Genomic DNA, 15,450 nt, shown 5'->3' with positions numbered 1-15,450 from the left:
CAGTCGAGTCTCTCCCACACACTTCGGCAGGCGTCGCATCACAACATCCTCAAGCTCTTTTCGGGCATCTTTCAGCTTGGAGTACAAGATCTCCTCAAAGATGTGATCTGATATAATAAGAAAAATTTGAAGGAAACTCTTAAAAATAATTGAACTCTTAAAAATTTGACGGAAACTTTTAAAGTAGAACTTTAAAACTTTTTCCATATTTACAACTTACCCGTCAGTTTAATGAACTTCGCAGTATTTTCATCTTCAGATGGTGGCATCATGCTTGTAATATTTTTGATCTTCTGCTTGATTTCATCTGGTGAAAGGGCTGAAATCGGTGAGATCTCAAGCGTGTCTTTAGCTTCTAAGAGAGCTTTTGTGATTCTAATGAAAAAAATAATAATAATGAAACAGTAAATGACAAAAAAAATAACGCACTATAAAATATATTGTAACTGAATAAAAATAAAGTAATAATTGACTTTTTTTCGATGATGTTGACTATCTTGTGCTGGTAGGCCTGCTGATACAGAGTGTATCTGGTGTGAAACATGTCATAAATATTGTCTGCCACCTGTGAGAGACAGGATGAATTGTACATGAGTATGACTTACATTAAGTTGCAAATATTGAAATATAAAGGTTCTCATTCATAAATTTCATTCTTAAATTTAGCTGAAGTGGAAACTTGTAAGCTGACCCATGATTGGGTGACTGTCATTCATTGCACAGAGCAACTAAAGTCAACATTGTATTGTTTTATATTGATGTGACACTTGCAGGGGGAAGTCGTGGCCTAATGGTTAGAGAGTCGGACTCGTAATCGAAAGGTTGCGGGTTCGAGCCCCCGGCCGGCAGGAATTGTAGGTGGGGGGAGGGAACGTCCAGCGCTCTCTCCACCCTCAATACCACGACTGAGGTGCCCTTGAGCAAGGCACCGAACCCCCAACTGCTCCCCGGGCGCCGCAGCATGGCTGCCCACTGCTCCGGGTGTGTGTTCACGGTGTGTGTGTGTGTGTGGATTTGTTCACTACTCACTGCTGTGTGTGTGCACTTGGATGGGTTAAAGGCAGAGCACCAATTTCGAGTATGGGTCACCATACTTGACAATACGTCACGACTTTACTTTACTTTTTTTACTTTTTTTTTTTTTTGCAGCGTTATCACACAGACTGAAAACAATCAGCCATTGAATAAGCACTGGTTGATGAGGGATCTTGTGTATCATGTACCTTGTCTCTGAAGCAGATGTGATTTCTCCCGTTGACTTTACAGACTTCAGCAGATTTCAGCAGACGCTGATGATCAAAGCTGTTAGGAAGGCCGAGATAATGACAGTCTCTGAAAGAGAGAACATGAGTGAGTTCAGTACTGTTGACTGATATGACTGATCTCTGACTTTATACTGACACCTAATAGCATGCGGCATCATACATCAGTGACCATTTTCAGTTATTGATACTATTATAGAAATGCTTTATCCAGTCATGGTTTATTTGATTTATTCCACAAGTGAAAGTGTCCAATCATGAGGGGATACTAATATTAGACTGCTCATGTGATCTAATCATGGCGGACACCATGAGGCGACCAAATCCATGTAAAATAAATCAGCTTGAATTACACTAGTGATGGTGGACACATGAGTGGACAACATCTGCATCATCTCTCTCATTTATTTTATTTTTTTTGTTATTATTTTTTATGTAAAGCGTTTTGATAGTAGAAAAATGCTATTTGTATACTAATATTGAAAAGTAAAAATTAATAAAAAAAATCTAATAAATTCTGTATATACAGTATGTACCTATTTTAAAGTGCACTAAATTAAAGGTAACACTTTATAATAAATTAACAAAAAAATTATATTGCTTATCAGATCCATAGATTATATTCATTATACAAAGAATATGAATATATTTTGAAAATAAGAGTCAAAATGTAAATTACCCAGCGGGCACCTTGATATCAATTTGACGTCAAATAGTTAGTATAATTATTAAAACTAGTAAAGGCTTGATTATGATGCTGTAACATGATTTTAAGTCAGTTTAGACAGCAATTTCTTCCAGTGGTAATTGGGTGAAAATAAGAAGTTAATCCCACACTGAAACTGGTTTAATGTATGTAGGCCAATATATCTGACCTGTTGTTTGACGTCAATTTGATATATTTTCCACATCAATTGTCCACTGGGCATTTAAGCACTTTTTTTGTTCAGTTTTGTTCATTTTTTCACTTTAAAAAAGTAATTCTATGTGTAAAATCTCTGAAATGTTGTTTATTTACCGTGCAAAATAGTCCCATCTTCGCACGTCAATGCCATTCCAATTATTTGCCACAATCTCATACAGGAAAGACTTGTTCTAATAAATAATAATTAAAATATTGTTAATGCTCAAATTAAACACTGCATAACTTGTTTGATATTGCAGTTTATAGTATTTTACCTCTGGAGCTGCAGTATCATCCCCATCAATTAACTTCTGAATAAAGGTGAGATCATCCTCTGTCAGCTCTGTGTTTAGTCCTTTATTCCTTACTATGTCCAGAAATATCCAGATCGAGGCCACCTAGAGAAAGACAGAGAGAAAATATATAAATTTTGGAAATAAATTAAACTGTATAAACAACCATAAACATAATAATACAGAATTCATGAAGACGGAGCATCTAATTATATTTATATTAAATAATGACTGTTAAATAGATTATATTTAACTATCTGTGTATCACATTAAATTATTTTAAATGTATTTACCCAGGGTTAACTAGTTCAAGTATGAAAATGTATTTGTTAGAAGAAGACAGTCTTTTGAATTTTGAAGGTAGAGTTTATTTTAATTTTAATACTGATTCTATCTAGATTGCTACTGCTAGGTGTTATTTGGATAAGTGTGTCTTTGGCTGTATTGTAAACAAGAAAGCATAGCAAACAATGCTTTTTTAAGTTTCTCATTCACCAATGTGGACTGTTCATGTGTGATTGCATGGCTTTTACATTCAGCAGGAATGTTTATGTTTAGTATGTTCGTTTAGCCAATTAAATGCAGCTTGAGCAATAAGGCTCCAAAAACGTCTACTCTGTTCACCAAAATTATTCATTGTGCAATATTCACTAAACCTAATTTGTGCAGCTTGTTTTCCCTAGCCTTGCTGTAAATTCTCCTGTTTTTAAGCTCCTTTTCAATGTTGTTTTGGACATCACATTTCTATGCTTTTTTATATAGTTTTATGTATTGTAATGTATTTGTGTTAGATGACTGAGTACATCACAATAAGGCTAAGTAAAGAGAACAGTCATGTATAATACAATACACTGAGTTTAAAATGTTACTTGTAATACATGTATATTTGTACAGGAGAGTCATGATGCTTACCTTCCACTTTCCATCTAAAAAAGAGAATACACAGGGGTTATTATCATGACGTTTATCAGCTCACAGGAACCGACTTATGAATTGAAACTGTGTGCATGACAACCCTTATATTAGTGAAATAGTTTTTTCCACACACACACACAAACGCACACACACACACACACACACCTCACATGTAAGGTTTCCATGGTTTATGGGCATTTTCCATAGACATAATTATTTACATTTACTGCATATAAGTATGCAGTAAATGTAAACAGGAAAGGCTATCAGTGACTGTTTGATTTCAATCTTCTTCAAATGACAATAAAAGTCATCAATGGAAAGAACCCAACGTGATAATTCAAAACTGAATGAAATTAAAATTTCTGATTCTGCATCTAAAGATAAGTATTCAGGTAAGTATGTACATGGTACTAGAGAAAAAAGTAGTAACATTTATATAAATATTAGCTCCAAATAGCACTGTTAAATAATTAACAGTTATTGAACACACAGCTGACCACAAACATTGGCATCAGTCAAGAGAGAGGCTCAGACTCTTACCAGACCGGGCTCTATCGATGAATTTCTCAAACAGATGAGAGAATGGACCATGACCTTAAAGATAAAAACATAAAATATACTAAATATACTAAAATATACAAAATCAACTCGCGGTTCATATATTGCACACTGTCTTCATTCAATGAAATACATGAATCATATCTAATGTCTGACATTAAAGGGTGTAAAGGATGCAAAATCCACTTTCACATGATGTTTGGACATAAATGTAAAAGAGGATCAGATTTAGGGGATCAGATTAAGTTTCTGTGAACATTATTTGATCTCATCATCTTATTGCTAAATCATTAAAATCACTGAAGCACAAAATATATAATATACATATTTAGGCCTTTACCTTTAGGCCTAAAAAAACATGCAGAATTCCAACTTTCCTCTTTTTTTTTACACAAACGATTAAAAAAAAATGCATAAATGAAATCTTTCTTGTGAACACATTCATTGTAGCCTACATAGTTTTAATATGTTAATATGCCTTTTAATAAGTCCTTCATTAAAGAAAAAAAATGTACAGACATAAAGGTATTTTTATACTGCTTAATTGTGCAGATGTACATTGCTATCACTCACCTAAATTATAGCACAGGGCAGCGATTTGAACACACAGCATGTCTTTTTCAGTAATGAGCTCATTCTTCTTCTCTTTGAGCTCATCCTGTTTCTCTTTGAGCTCATCCTGTTTCTCTTTGAGCTCATCCTGTTTCTCTTTGAGCTCATCCTGTTTCTCTTTGAGCTCATCCTGTTCCTCTTTGAGCTCATCCTGTTTCTCTTTGAGCTCATCCTGTTTCTCTTTGAGCTCCTCCTGTTTCTCTTTGAGCTCCTCCTGTTTCTTTTTGAGCTCCTCCTGTTTCTTTTTGAGCTCATTCTTCTTCTCTTTGAGCTCATCCTGTTTCTCTTTGAGCTCATTCTTCTTCTCTTTGAGCTCATTCTTCTTCTCTTTGAGCTCATCCTGTTTCTCTTTGAGCTCATCCTGTTTCTCTTTGAGCTCATCCTGTTTCTCTTTGAGCTCATCCTGTTTCTCTTTGAGCTCCTCCTGTTTCTTTTTGAGCTCATCCTGTTTCTCTTTGAGCTCCTCCTGTTTCTTTTTGAGCTCATCCTGTTTCTTTCCAGGCTTTTTAACATCCTTCTCTATCTTTTCGATATACTTTTGTTGTTTCTCTCTCAAAACTTTGAGCAGACATCCTGCTAAATGTGCCATCCTTCGCACAGAAAATACATAATTTTAAACAAAATAGAATAAATACAGTTTTTATATCATTTGACCAATTGACTCACTGATTCAGAATCTGGTTAGGTAGATTGAGTTTTGCGATAACACCAGAATTATGAGATTATTCTAATCATGTTTAAAACATTTGAATCAACCTGATGATCATTTTGAAGGGTCGTGGGTAGAAAGAGCACTGTAACAACTGCAAACGTGTTGCCTGACATTAATTACTGTCAAAGAGTTAAAGAGAATAACTTGAGCACATCAACTGTCTGTGTCTTTCAACAGCATTACAGTCTGTAGCTCGTGAAAATGTTTTTCAAGATGTTAGCATATGTTTATGTTGCTCATGAAAACACTTGTCCTAATCCTACGACTGCTGCTTTTTCAGAGGCATTGCTTGTGAAAATGAATTGCATTGAGGAGTTATGAGACTTCCCTCTTCATGAGCAACAGTTTGATAATGTTCGTTTGTAATGTGTTTTTAGCTCTATGGAGGAAAGGGTCTGGACATTGCATCCGAAAGAGCATCCATCTATGTAATGAGTGTTTTCACAGATCAAACTACTAATATTAATGGACTCAGTGTCACAGAAAATGACTTATGCTACAAATGCAAAGGCACAATATTAAAATATACACAATCTGTATTGAAGAGTATGGCATGATTACTTCCAGCCAGTGTGCAAAGCATACTGACCCCAAAGCTAAAGGTGAATTAATTCAGGAAAATTTGCCATACTTGTACAGGAAATAGTATAGTTTGTTCATAATACCTAATTTAACATTGTTAGAGAAAATGTATAGTTTTACTGCAATCACTGTATTATTGATCATCTACCACAAAGGAGTCTGATGACGTCCACATACCTGCAGAGTTTACAGTAGCTGTAAAAACTTCTAAGCCTTCATTCATTTGTATACTGCAGATATATGTATATATATATATATATTTTTTTTTTTACTTTACCCCAGTGAGTGTTCGAAGCGAGTATGAGTGGCTCCAGGATACACCAGGTATGTTCCTCCCAGCTGTTTAATGTGTCTGAGTCTCTGAAACTGAGGAGTGTCAATGATCTTCACCAGCAGGTGAGGCAGCTCAATCTGACCATGAATGGGGTCATTGAAGATCTACAGGACAGAACAAATATTAGTTCATAAAATGCATTGCCCTAGTTCACAGAGTTTATTGCCCTAACAGATTTGAATCAAGGCCTACAGCAGAAATAGAACTGACTGATAAAATGTGTATTCATTGTTCATTATAACGGTCAGGTTCTTGCAGAGGAAAACCAGTGTGAGATGAAAAAGGAAACACTCTCACCGTCGTAAGCTTTTAAAGTCCGCAGTTTGTGATTTAAAAGGCACAAAATAAATCCTACTATTGTATTCTCCATTAGTGATTCAGAACTAGCACAGCCTTTCCTCCTGACACAACAAACAGTTATGTTTGCATTGGCTATTTCATAAGGTGGGCTCTGATTATTCAATATTTCAATTTTGTAAAGCCATCATGTAGAAAATATTCTGGCAAGATAATTCAGACACACACAGACATCAAGAATGAGTGTATGAATCTCAACAATGGTGATCAAATATTCAGATAAACACATCAGCTCTGAACATCACAAAACAACCTATAGATTCTCCAAAAAAAAAAAAAAAAAAAGTTAGTTAAATGTCACCACTGTTGGGATTCATGTGCTGATTCTTACTGTCTCTGTGCATCTAAAACCCACAGCTCGATATATTTTTTTTTATACTGACTTAAAAAAAAGTAATCTGAAACTCACATTGGTGCAATATTTCTGTCACAACATCACAAAAATTCAGGTTGTATGTATATACACACAACTTGTTTCAACTAAGTAACAAAGCTATCCTTTTAACAAGCTATTCTTAATGGCTTTTTACTGATGACTAAACCAACAGCAATTAGCAACGTACATCACTTAACATTTTCCTTTGCATTTGTTGCTTTAAAAATTCAAAGTTTAAAGTCGTGACGTATGGTGACCCATACTCGAAATTGGTGCTCTGCGTTTAACCCATCCAAGTGCGCACACACAGCAGTGAGTAGTGAACAAATGCACACGCAGTGCGCCCGGGGAGCAGTTGTGGGTTCGGTGCCTTGCTCAAGGACACCTCAATCGTGGTATTGAGGGTGGAGAAAGCGCTGGACATTCACTCGCCCCACCTACAATTCCTGCCACCCCGAGACTCAAACCTGCAACCTTTCGATTACGAGTCCTACTCTCTAACCATTAGGCCACGACTTCCCAATTGTACTTGAAAAATACAGAGTTAAAGCAAGCAAAGAACAACTAAAACTTTAAGTAAGGGTCAAGAGCCCAGCTAAAGCAAACACTAATCTCTATCATGGTGACATCAAACTTTACTATTTTCAATAAAACATCAACATCTGAAACTCTTAATTCTTAACATGAACTTTTGTATGAAATAAAGTCAGACTGGTTTGCTTACTTCTGCAAGTCATTTGAGTTTATTTATTTATTGTTAAAGTTTAAATAGAGTTTTTGCACTTTAAGTAAAATTTTAAATTTTACCGTTTTTGTTAGACAGTTTTTGTTTGTTTTTAAAATAGTGTGAAAAATGCTGCCATTTGCACCATCTGGTGGTGATTTTATAAATTACAATTACATTATTTTAGTAACTTTACATACATTTCTATTAAATTTAAGAAAAAAGAGAAATACTCTATGAATAACACAGTATTTATCTGTATAAAAGTTAGAATTATAATGATATAATACTTAAAATAACAGCTAAATTGTTAATTTTACAGATGCTAGTAATTTTACAGTGTTTTGTAGAACATTTAAAATGACTGGGGAAATATATTTGAAAATATATTAATATATTTAAAATATGTATTTTTTTAAAATATATTTATACTCAAAAAAATGAATTAAATAAATACATTTGCTAAAATATGTTTCAGAATATATTTACAGAAATATATTTTCTACTGATGTGTTTTTGTACATTTTTGAAAATAGATTTCTACATTATATTTTTGAAAATATACAAAAAATGGCCAAAAAATATATTCGCTAAAATATATTTATGTAAATATATTTTCTACCAATATATATTTGGCCACATATAATTATATTTTTTAAAAAGCATTTAAAAATATATATTTTGACCTCTGTATATTTCAGTCCAAAAAAATGCATTTTCTTGCCACATAAATACATTTAGAAATATATTTTTGTATATGATGGTTGAAACTAAATATATTTACTATTTCAAAAATATGTTTCATTGAGCTTCACTGTTTGCAACATATATTTAGCATATATTTCAAATATATTTTGGCCACAAAAACATATATTTCTTTGCCATATGGGGTCAGAAATAACTCCTTGATATTTACAAGCAAAGCGTGAGTCTGAGCTCCATTCTTCAGAGCCCTGAATCACTGCTGAATCTATTAACAGTGCAGATCATTATGAATCAAATATAAATTGAGAAGTTCAGATTCTTTAAACCAAACAGTTTGTTTATTTTTATTTTTTACCTGATGGATGTGGTCTTTCAGATAAGGCGTTGCAGAGACCTTCAAGCATTAAGTTGAACGTTATGTGATGTATGTAACTGAACAATTGAAACAAAAAGACTGAACAGGCCAAAATATGTTTTTGCATGACTGTAATTGCTGAATGTATTAAACAGGAAAGCATTTTAACTTCAAGTAATCATTGGCAAGTGTGTTTTTTTTGCTAATCAGCTAATCAGTTTTGCTAACATTTGCTAATCAGTTACGATGTGTTCAACTAGACTGTTATGAGCATTAGGTGTCATATAATGTTTGTGTCGGCAGCTTTTGATTTTTAATATAATGCTTTTATTTTTTTATTTTTTTTTCGTCTTTATGCCAATACCATATTTGGTTCTATTTGTCAGCTATTTTTCATAGGGCATCCAATTCATTGTGAAACAGTGATTATTTTTTTTACCTTTATATTGTCTTTGGGGTCTGTTTGGACCTCATTTGATGTTCCCTCATTAAAAAAACATTGTTCCCTTCAGCTCAGTGGCATGAAATTTTGCAAGTTTTGTCCCTTTATCTATCTAAATTCACACACACACAAAAAACTGGACTTGGTTCGGTTGTTCTGAAGGTATGTAAAAAAAAAAAAATGCTCGCACTGCGATCAGTGGCAGCTGGATGCAATCATCGTATGCCAAAGTACATTGGCTCGTTTAGTGTACACTCAAAGTGGCTTCATCTCTCTAAGAGAGATTCCAATTCATCAGTCACTGATGTGACTCGGAGTGACTGACTGAAAGGGAACCCAAGTTTTTTTTTTTTTAGAGTGTGTTTATAGCTATTGGCTTGATTTACATTTTTCATATATATATATATATATATATATATATATATATATATATATATAATTTCTTACTCTAAAGTTAATGTTTTCTTTTTTTTTTTACATTTAGTTTATTGAAATAAATGTTTTGTGGATACAATCTGAGTTTTATTTATTTCATATTTTTTAGTGGCATTGTAATTATATTATTGTAAATTTATATGAAATTATATATGACACACTCCAGAAGTTCCCAAACATCAAAAACAAATTCTAACTGTTCTCAAAAATACTTATTTTTAAATGTATTTTATTGTTTAAATATGTATTTTCTCAATAAATAAATTAAAATAAATATAAACTTGTTTTATGATCAGTTGGCCACATCTAGAAAATGAATGGATCTCTATGGCCCTCTGCTGGACATATATAGTCAAAACACTTTAGTGCTAAAACTGTAGTTACAGGGATTGTCTTTGTTTTTTCAACCAGCAGATGGCAGGATTTTGCCTCTCACACCTAGATCAATATTCAGAAGCAACTTATATTTAATTTTGGTCATCATTGAAGCTTTTTTTTTTTTTTTCGCATGGACCCCAAAGACAGTAAGAGTAAACTGGAAATGAGGAGAATCTGAGGGTTAATAACATGAATCACAGTAAAGGCCCTGTAACTTCACAAACCTCCACTGGTATTAACTATTTTTATTTATAAATACCCAACAGACTGACCCTCTCACCCACTCATATTTTCTCACAAACAAATACTACAAAAGCACATGTGAAGGAGAAAAAAAAAGTATTTTCATCTACTTTCTAAAGCTTCCAGAAAGCCTGCCATGAACTGTCTACAGTAACTTCACCAAGCCTGCAGGATCTTCTTTAGTTTCTAAAAGCAGCTGTATCACAGATGTTTGTCACAATCTACAAACACTGTATGAGGTCAGACATGTAAATGCTTTATAAATGCTTTAAACTTTCTGCTCTAAAGTGAAAAATGAAATTACATGTAAAAATCATAAATCTTGCCTGAAAAATGTAGAGATGTTATGGCACTATCAGCTAAACTTCACTGGTTACACAATAGACAGAGTTCTTCCTTTTTTCTTTCTTTTTATTTGTTACCTTGCTTGAAGAAGTTTCCTCATTCTCTTCCTCTTCTTTATCATCGTCACCTTCTTCGAAAAAACATGACAATAGTCACATAACAACAACAATAGTAATAACAACAGTATTATCTGGGAAACTATAACAATCATGACAGACAAAAAGTATATTATGATGGAGGTTTTATGACCCATCAGAGTGATGGATAATGATTACTTGTAGCACAATCAGTTTTTGGAGTGAAACATAGTTCATGCACATGCTGATGTTGAGAAAAAAAATGTAGGGTGTTCATGTGTCCCCTAATTTTTTGTGTTTGTCAGGGATGTCTGGCCACCGTAAGTCAAATTAAGAGATTCATGAATCTTTATCACATTATACCTGGTTAGAAGTAGAAATTACTCGGAATAAAAGCATCCGCTAACATATGTAAATGAATAAAAAACAGAAAGTAAAAATGTATGCAGCACAGCTGATACACTAACATTAATATAGATACACAAATGCAGATATAGCAGCACAATTTCCTAAATTACCTGATTCAGACTCGCAATCAATGAATTTGTTTTCAGGGTTTTTGCACCACTCATGAAAGCACTTCTTAGCTTCTGGACTTAGCTGCAGGACCTTCCTCTGATGCTCCTGGTCCTCTGGATCATAATAGACCCTCACAAGAAATTCATGAAACTTCTCTGGCTTGAGACTGGACACCTGCAGGGACCAAAACCAAACACAACCTGTTTACCAGCCTCTCTCAAACCAGGAATCATACTTTCACTTACCTAGAGATGAACTCTGGTATATACACATCACTAAATCTGTAAAGCCTGAAGAGCTTATACAGTATCTATCTATCTATCTATCTATCTATCTATCTATCTATCTATCTATCTATCTATCTATCTATCTATCTATCTATCTATCTATCTATCTATCTATCTATCTATCTATCTATCTATCATCTGTCTGTCTGTCTGTCTGTCTGTCTGTCTGTCTATCTATCTATCTATCTATCTATCGTCTGTCTGTCTGTCTGTCTGTCTGTCTGTCTATCTATCTATCATCTGTCTGTCTGTCTGTCTGTCTGTCTGTCTGTCTGTCTGTCTGTCTGTCTATCTATCTATCTATCTATCTATCGTCTGTCTGTCTGTCTGTCTGTCTGTCTATCTATCTATCATCTGTCTGTCTGTCTGTCTGTCTGTCTGTCTGTCTATCTATCTATCTATCTATCTATCTATCTATCTATCTATCTATCTATCTATCTATCTATCATCTGTCTGTCTGTCTGTCTGTCTGTCTGTCTGTCTGTCTGTCTGTCTGTCTATCTATCTGTCTGTCTGTCTGTCTGTCTGTCTGTCTGTCTATCTATCTGTCTGTCTGTCTGTCTGTCTGTCTGTCTGTCTATCTATCTATCTATCTATCTATCTGTCTGTCTGTCTGTCTGTCTCTTTGTCTCTCTATCTGTCTGTCTATTTTAGTAGCAAATTAATTAAACAGACAATTTAATGCTCAAGAGAATCATAATCATGAATAATAGTTCAGTGTCATAAATGATTGAGGGGAGTCAGATTTCATACCTGGTACTTCTTCATCTTGAATGCTGTTTTCAGGTCACTCTTGCTGTAGAAATGAACATTATCAATGGGCTCTTTGCCCACTTCACCAAAACCCATGTCAAGAACCTAAATGAGAAGAGATTTCACACAGGACATAAAAAGAAAGTGTGAACAGATGAGAGTTATAAACTGACATTTTATTTTATTTTATTTTTTTAACTGTTTAAACATACATAAATTTCAAAGTCCGTAGCCGTCAGTTGTTGATTTTTCAACAGCATATTCTTCCAGGGATCCTTCAATAATTTCTATCACAATATATGGAAAGTGAAAAAAATGTAAACAAAAATCATTCAGAAGGAAAATATACACTCTGGTTCAAAAGTTTGGGTTCAGTAAGATATTTTTTAATTATTATCTTTATTCAGCAAGGATGCATTAGACTGATCAAATGTGACAGTAAAAACATTTATAATGTTACTAAAGATGTCTGTTCTTTTGAGCTTTCTATTCATCTGTGTATCCTGAAAAATAAAATGCATGTGCTATACCATAAGAAAAAAAGAGTACCTTATACACTTGAATCTTGAAGGCTTTAACAGGCTGGGCTTTCAAGCTGGCGCTTTGTATTTCCTAAAGGAATTAAGGATCAGTCATATGCAATTACCACATTAAATATGAGAGGAGTAAGAAAACAAAATATGAATCTGATAAAACTGCCACACCATGTGTGAGAATATCAAATAAAAAGACACATCTTAATATAAAACATAAAATATAAAATTACAGCTATACATATATTTAAAAAAATAAATAACAAACTTTGATCAGAATAAAACTTTAGTCATGAATTTATATCAAAACAGGTACTTTGTTGAATGGTGCTTTAATAACTTCTTTAATAACTTTAACATTTAAAGGTTAGAGTAAATGTCATTTGTTTATTTATGTATGGATAGAAGATAATTGAATAATTGATAATTCCTTAAGAAATGTATAATTATGACATGACTATTTTGAACCATAAATGTCTGAGACAAGTGAGAATGACTACCTTAATCTTGAAGGCTTCATCGGGCTGATCTCCCAAACTGAGCAGCAGTACTTTCTAAACGGGTTAAAAAACAGTTCATCTTATGCAAGCTCACTTAATTAAAGTAATATAAATTAATCTGGTAACATAAATTCCTCTTGAATAACATTTCTTATAATATATATATATTCAGTAATAATATATCAAGCAACCCTCACGACAAACTGAAAAAACAATTACAATATCTGCTTAACTGACAAATCACGTGTGGACATGACATAAAAACATACATATTAATAGAAAACATAATAAATTACACATAAACTACAAATTTAAATCATACTAATCATTCAGTCTCACACTATTTCTGAGCTAAATGAGATTATTACCTGATACACTGCATTCTTGAAGGCTTCCTCAGGATGCACTCTCAAGCATTTCAGCATGTTTTCCTAACAATAATTAGAGGATCAACTAATCAATCATACATGAAAATACTAGAGTAAATAAAAAAAAATATTAAAAAAAGTCTAACAGACACTTAGGGGAAATTATATTTAATGATTTTTAAGTATTTAAGTAATCTTCAATAACACATCATTCATTAAATATTAATTTTATGATGCAAACACTAACACTATATGCATGAATGTGTAAAATAATGCAGAACCATATAAAACAGAAAATTTTTCGATTATAGACATAACCTTAGTTCCTGACAGGAGGGAATGGGATGCTTCATTAATAGCTCATAATTAAATGCGATGGAAAGTCTGTGCTTGGAGATGGTCAAAGTTAAACAAGTTTTAGACTGGAAAGGTCTGTAGATCTTCATGAAATAGGTGCATATGGTGATAAAGCAGTAAGTTAGGCTTAAAGATCATCACCCTGACAAAAAAATTTGAACTAAAATGCTACTGTGTTTCATTTATATGTGTGGAGTGTCGTATGCCAATGAAGTGACATGAATCCATACAGGCTTCAGTGATCATCACTCCACAGTATCAGCTACTCAGTGACACAGCATTAAAGTGATCGACTTGTGAGGGAACACATTCACACACATTAATCTGATTTAACTACACAAATCTGCTTAAATTCAATTCCTTACACAAAATCGTAAATCCTCAGGATCCAGATTGGCTTTGTGGAGGTTCAGCTTGTCCTCCCAATGTTTTGTCAGCATTTTCTAAAAGTTTTTTTGAAGGAAAAAGAGTCACCCAGTCAAATACATTTGGACATTTATTATAAATAGAAATATGCATTGTAAATATCCATGTTAGATATCAATTACCAACATAAAGTAAATCTGTTATATTTGGACATTTTTACACAAGGTTAAGCAGGGAGACCGGGGGCAAATATAACACACTCAATTCCTCCAATCAGAAACAAGCTATAGTGATGACACTTCATCAGCACATGCTCAGTAAGATTCTCTCTCTGCCTGTGGAAAAGGAGTAAATCATTTTCACCTCAGCAGACGTTTTCAACAAAATACTGATTTTGTAGTATGAAAAGTCACTTTTTGGATGTACAGTATTTTTCTTCTGCTGTCTAAAGTTTAGATGACTGTGAATTTAAACGTACAAACATTATATCTCTATTTATAAAAAAGTAACATGAACCGATGCTAATAGAAATGTGGCAAGCTAGCATACGAGATTTTATCATGGCTGCAACATGATCATTTGGCCCAGTCTAAGCACCTTGTTTAAATGTGTTGACGTACTATTCTGTTAGAAAATAAACATAATTAAATGTAAAACAACATTTTAAAATTATTAGTGTTATACATTAAACAATGTGTTGCTTTTTAATCTTAAAAAAAAAATACTATGAATATTATCTCCACAGGATCTCATTGGGTTATTCTGTTAATATGTCTATCTTGTAAAATTTCATTAAAGTTTGGTTAAAGACTGTTGTTGACTCAACAGCTGATTAATGTATTTGAGTAAAATATATATTTAAATGATTAAAATCTATTCTGGTTTACCACTAGAATAGGTGCCTAGTCTTCTGCAAAAATAGAAATAGACTTCTGCTTTTTGAATGCAAATGATGCCTGGCATCTAAAATAATAAAAAAAATATTAGATACTACAGCAGTAAAGGGATTACTTTAGGAAGGTAAGCTTTTATTTGAGATACAGTGGGTTAATATGACTTATTATGCATTGTTACAATTGCCCCCAAACACTGTTACAATTGCCCCCCACCAAGGGGGCAGTTGTAACACTCTGACTGCTTGCATTTAATTTAATA

At 33.3% G+C, this 15,450-nt stretch overlaps 1 protein-coding gene across 1 annotated transcript in view; it reads right to left on the bottom strand.

Annotated features, from left to right (window-relative positions):
* Positions 1–480: 480 nt before the first annotated feature.
* LOC306872230 (deoxynucleoside triphosphate triphosphohydrolase SAMHD1-like) overlaps positions 481–15,450 on the bottom strand; it is a 50,156-nt gene continuing 35,186 nt past the window's right edge. Inside the window, exons 15-29 of the mRNA XM_079420725.1 lie at positions 14,295–14,372; positions 13,573–13,635; positions 13,205–13,258; positions 12,721–12,783; positions 12,384–12,458; positions 12,172–12,276; positions 11,131–11,305; positions 10,613–10,665; positions 6,119–6,279; positions 4,509–5,137; positions 3,912–3,971; positions 2,442–2,564; positions 2,281–2,357; positions 1,224–1,332; positions 481–565 (exon numbers count right to left, since the gene is read on the bottom strand). Coding sequence (XP_079276851.1) covers positions 2,524–2,564; positions 3,912–3,971; positions 4,509–5,137; positions 6,119–6,279; positions 10,613–10,665; positions 11,131–11,305; positions 12,172–12,276; positions 12,384–12,458; positions 12,721–12,783; positions 13,205–13,258; positions 13,573–13,635; positions 14,295–14,372 — 1,557 coding nt within the window. The 3' untranslated portion in view covers positions 481–565; positions 1,224–1,332; positions 2,281–2,357; positions 2,442–2,523. The remainder of the gene's footprint in view (positions 566–1,223; positions 1,333–2,280; positions 2,358–2,441; positions 2,565–3,911; positions 3,972–4,508; positions 5,138–6,118; positions 6,280–10,612; positions 10,666–11,130; positions 11,306–12,171; positions 12,277–12,383; positions 12,459–12,720; positions 12,784–13,204; positions 13,259–13,572; positions 13,636–14,294; positions 14,373–15,450) is intronic.

The sequence above is a fragment of the Barbus barbus genome (genome assembly GCF_936440315.1).
Source record: "Barbus barbus genome assembly, chromosome: 7".
NCBI classification, from domain to species: Eukaryota; Metazoa; Chordata; class Actinopteri; order Cypriniformes; family Cyprinidae; genus Barbus; species Barbus barbus.
Note: the sequence above shows the minus strand (reverse complement) of the source record. Positions and strands in the feature narration are given on the sequence as shown.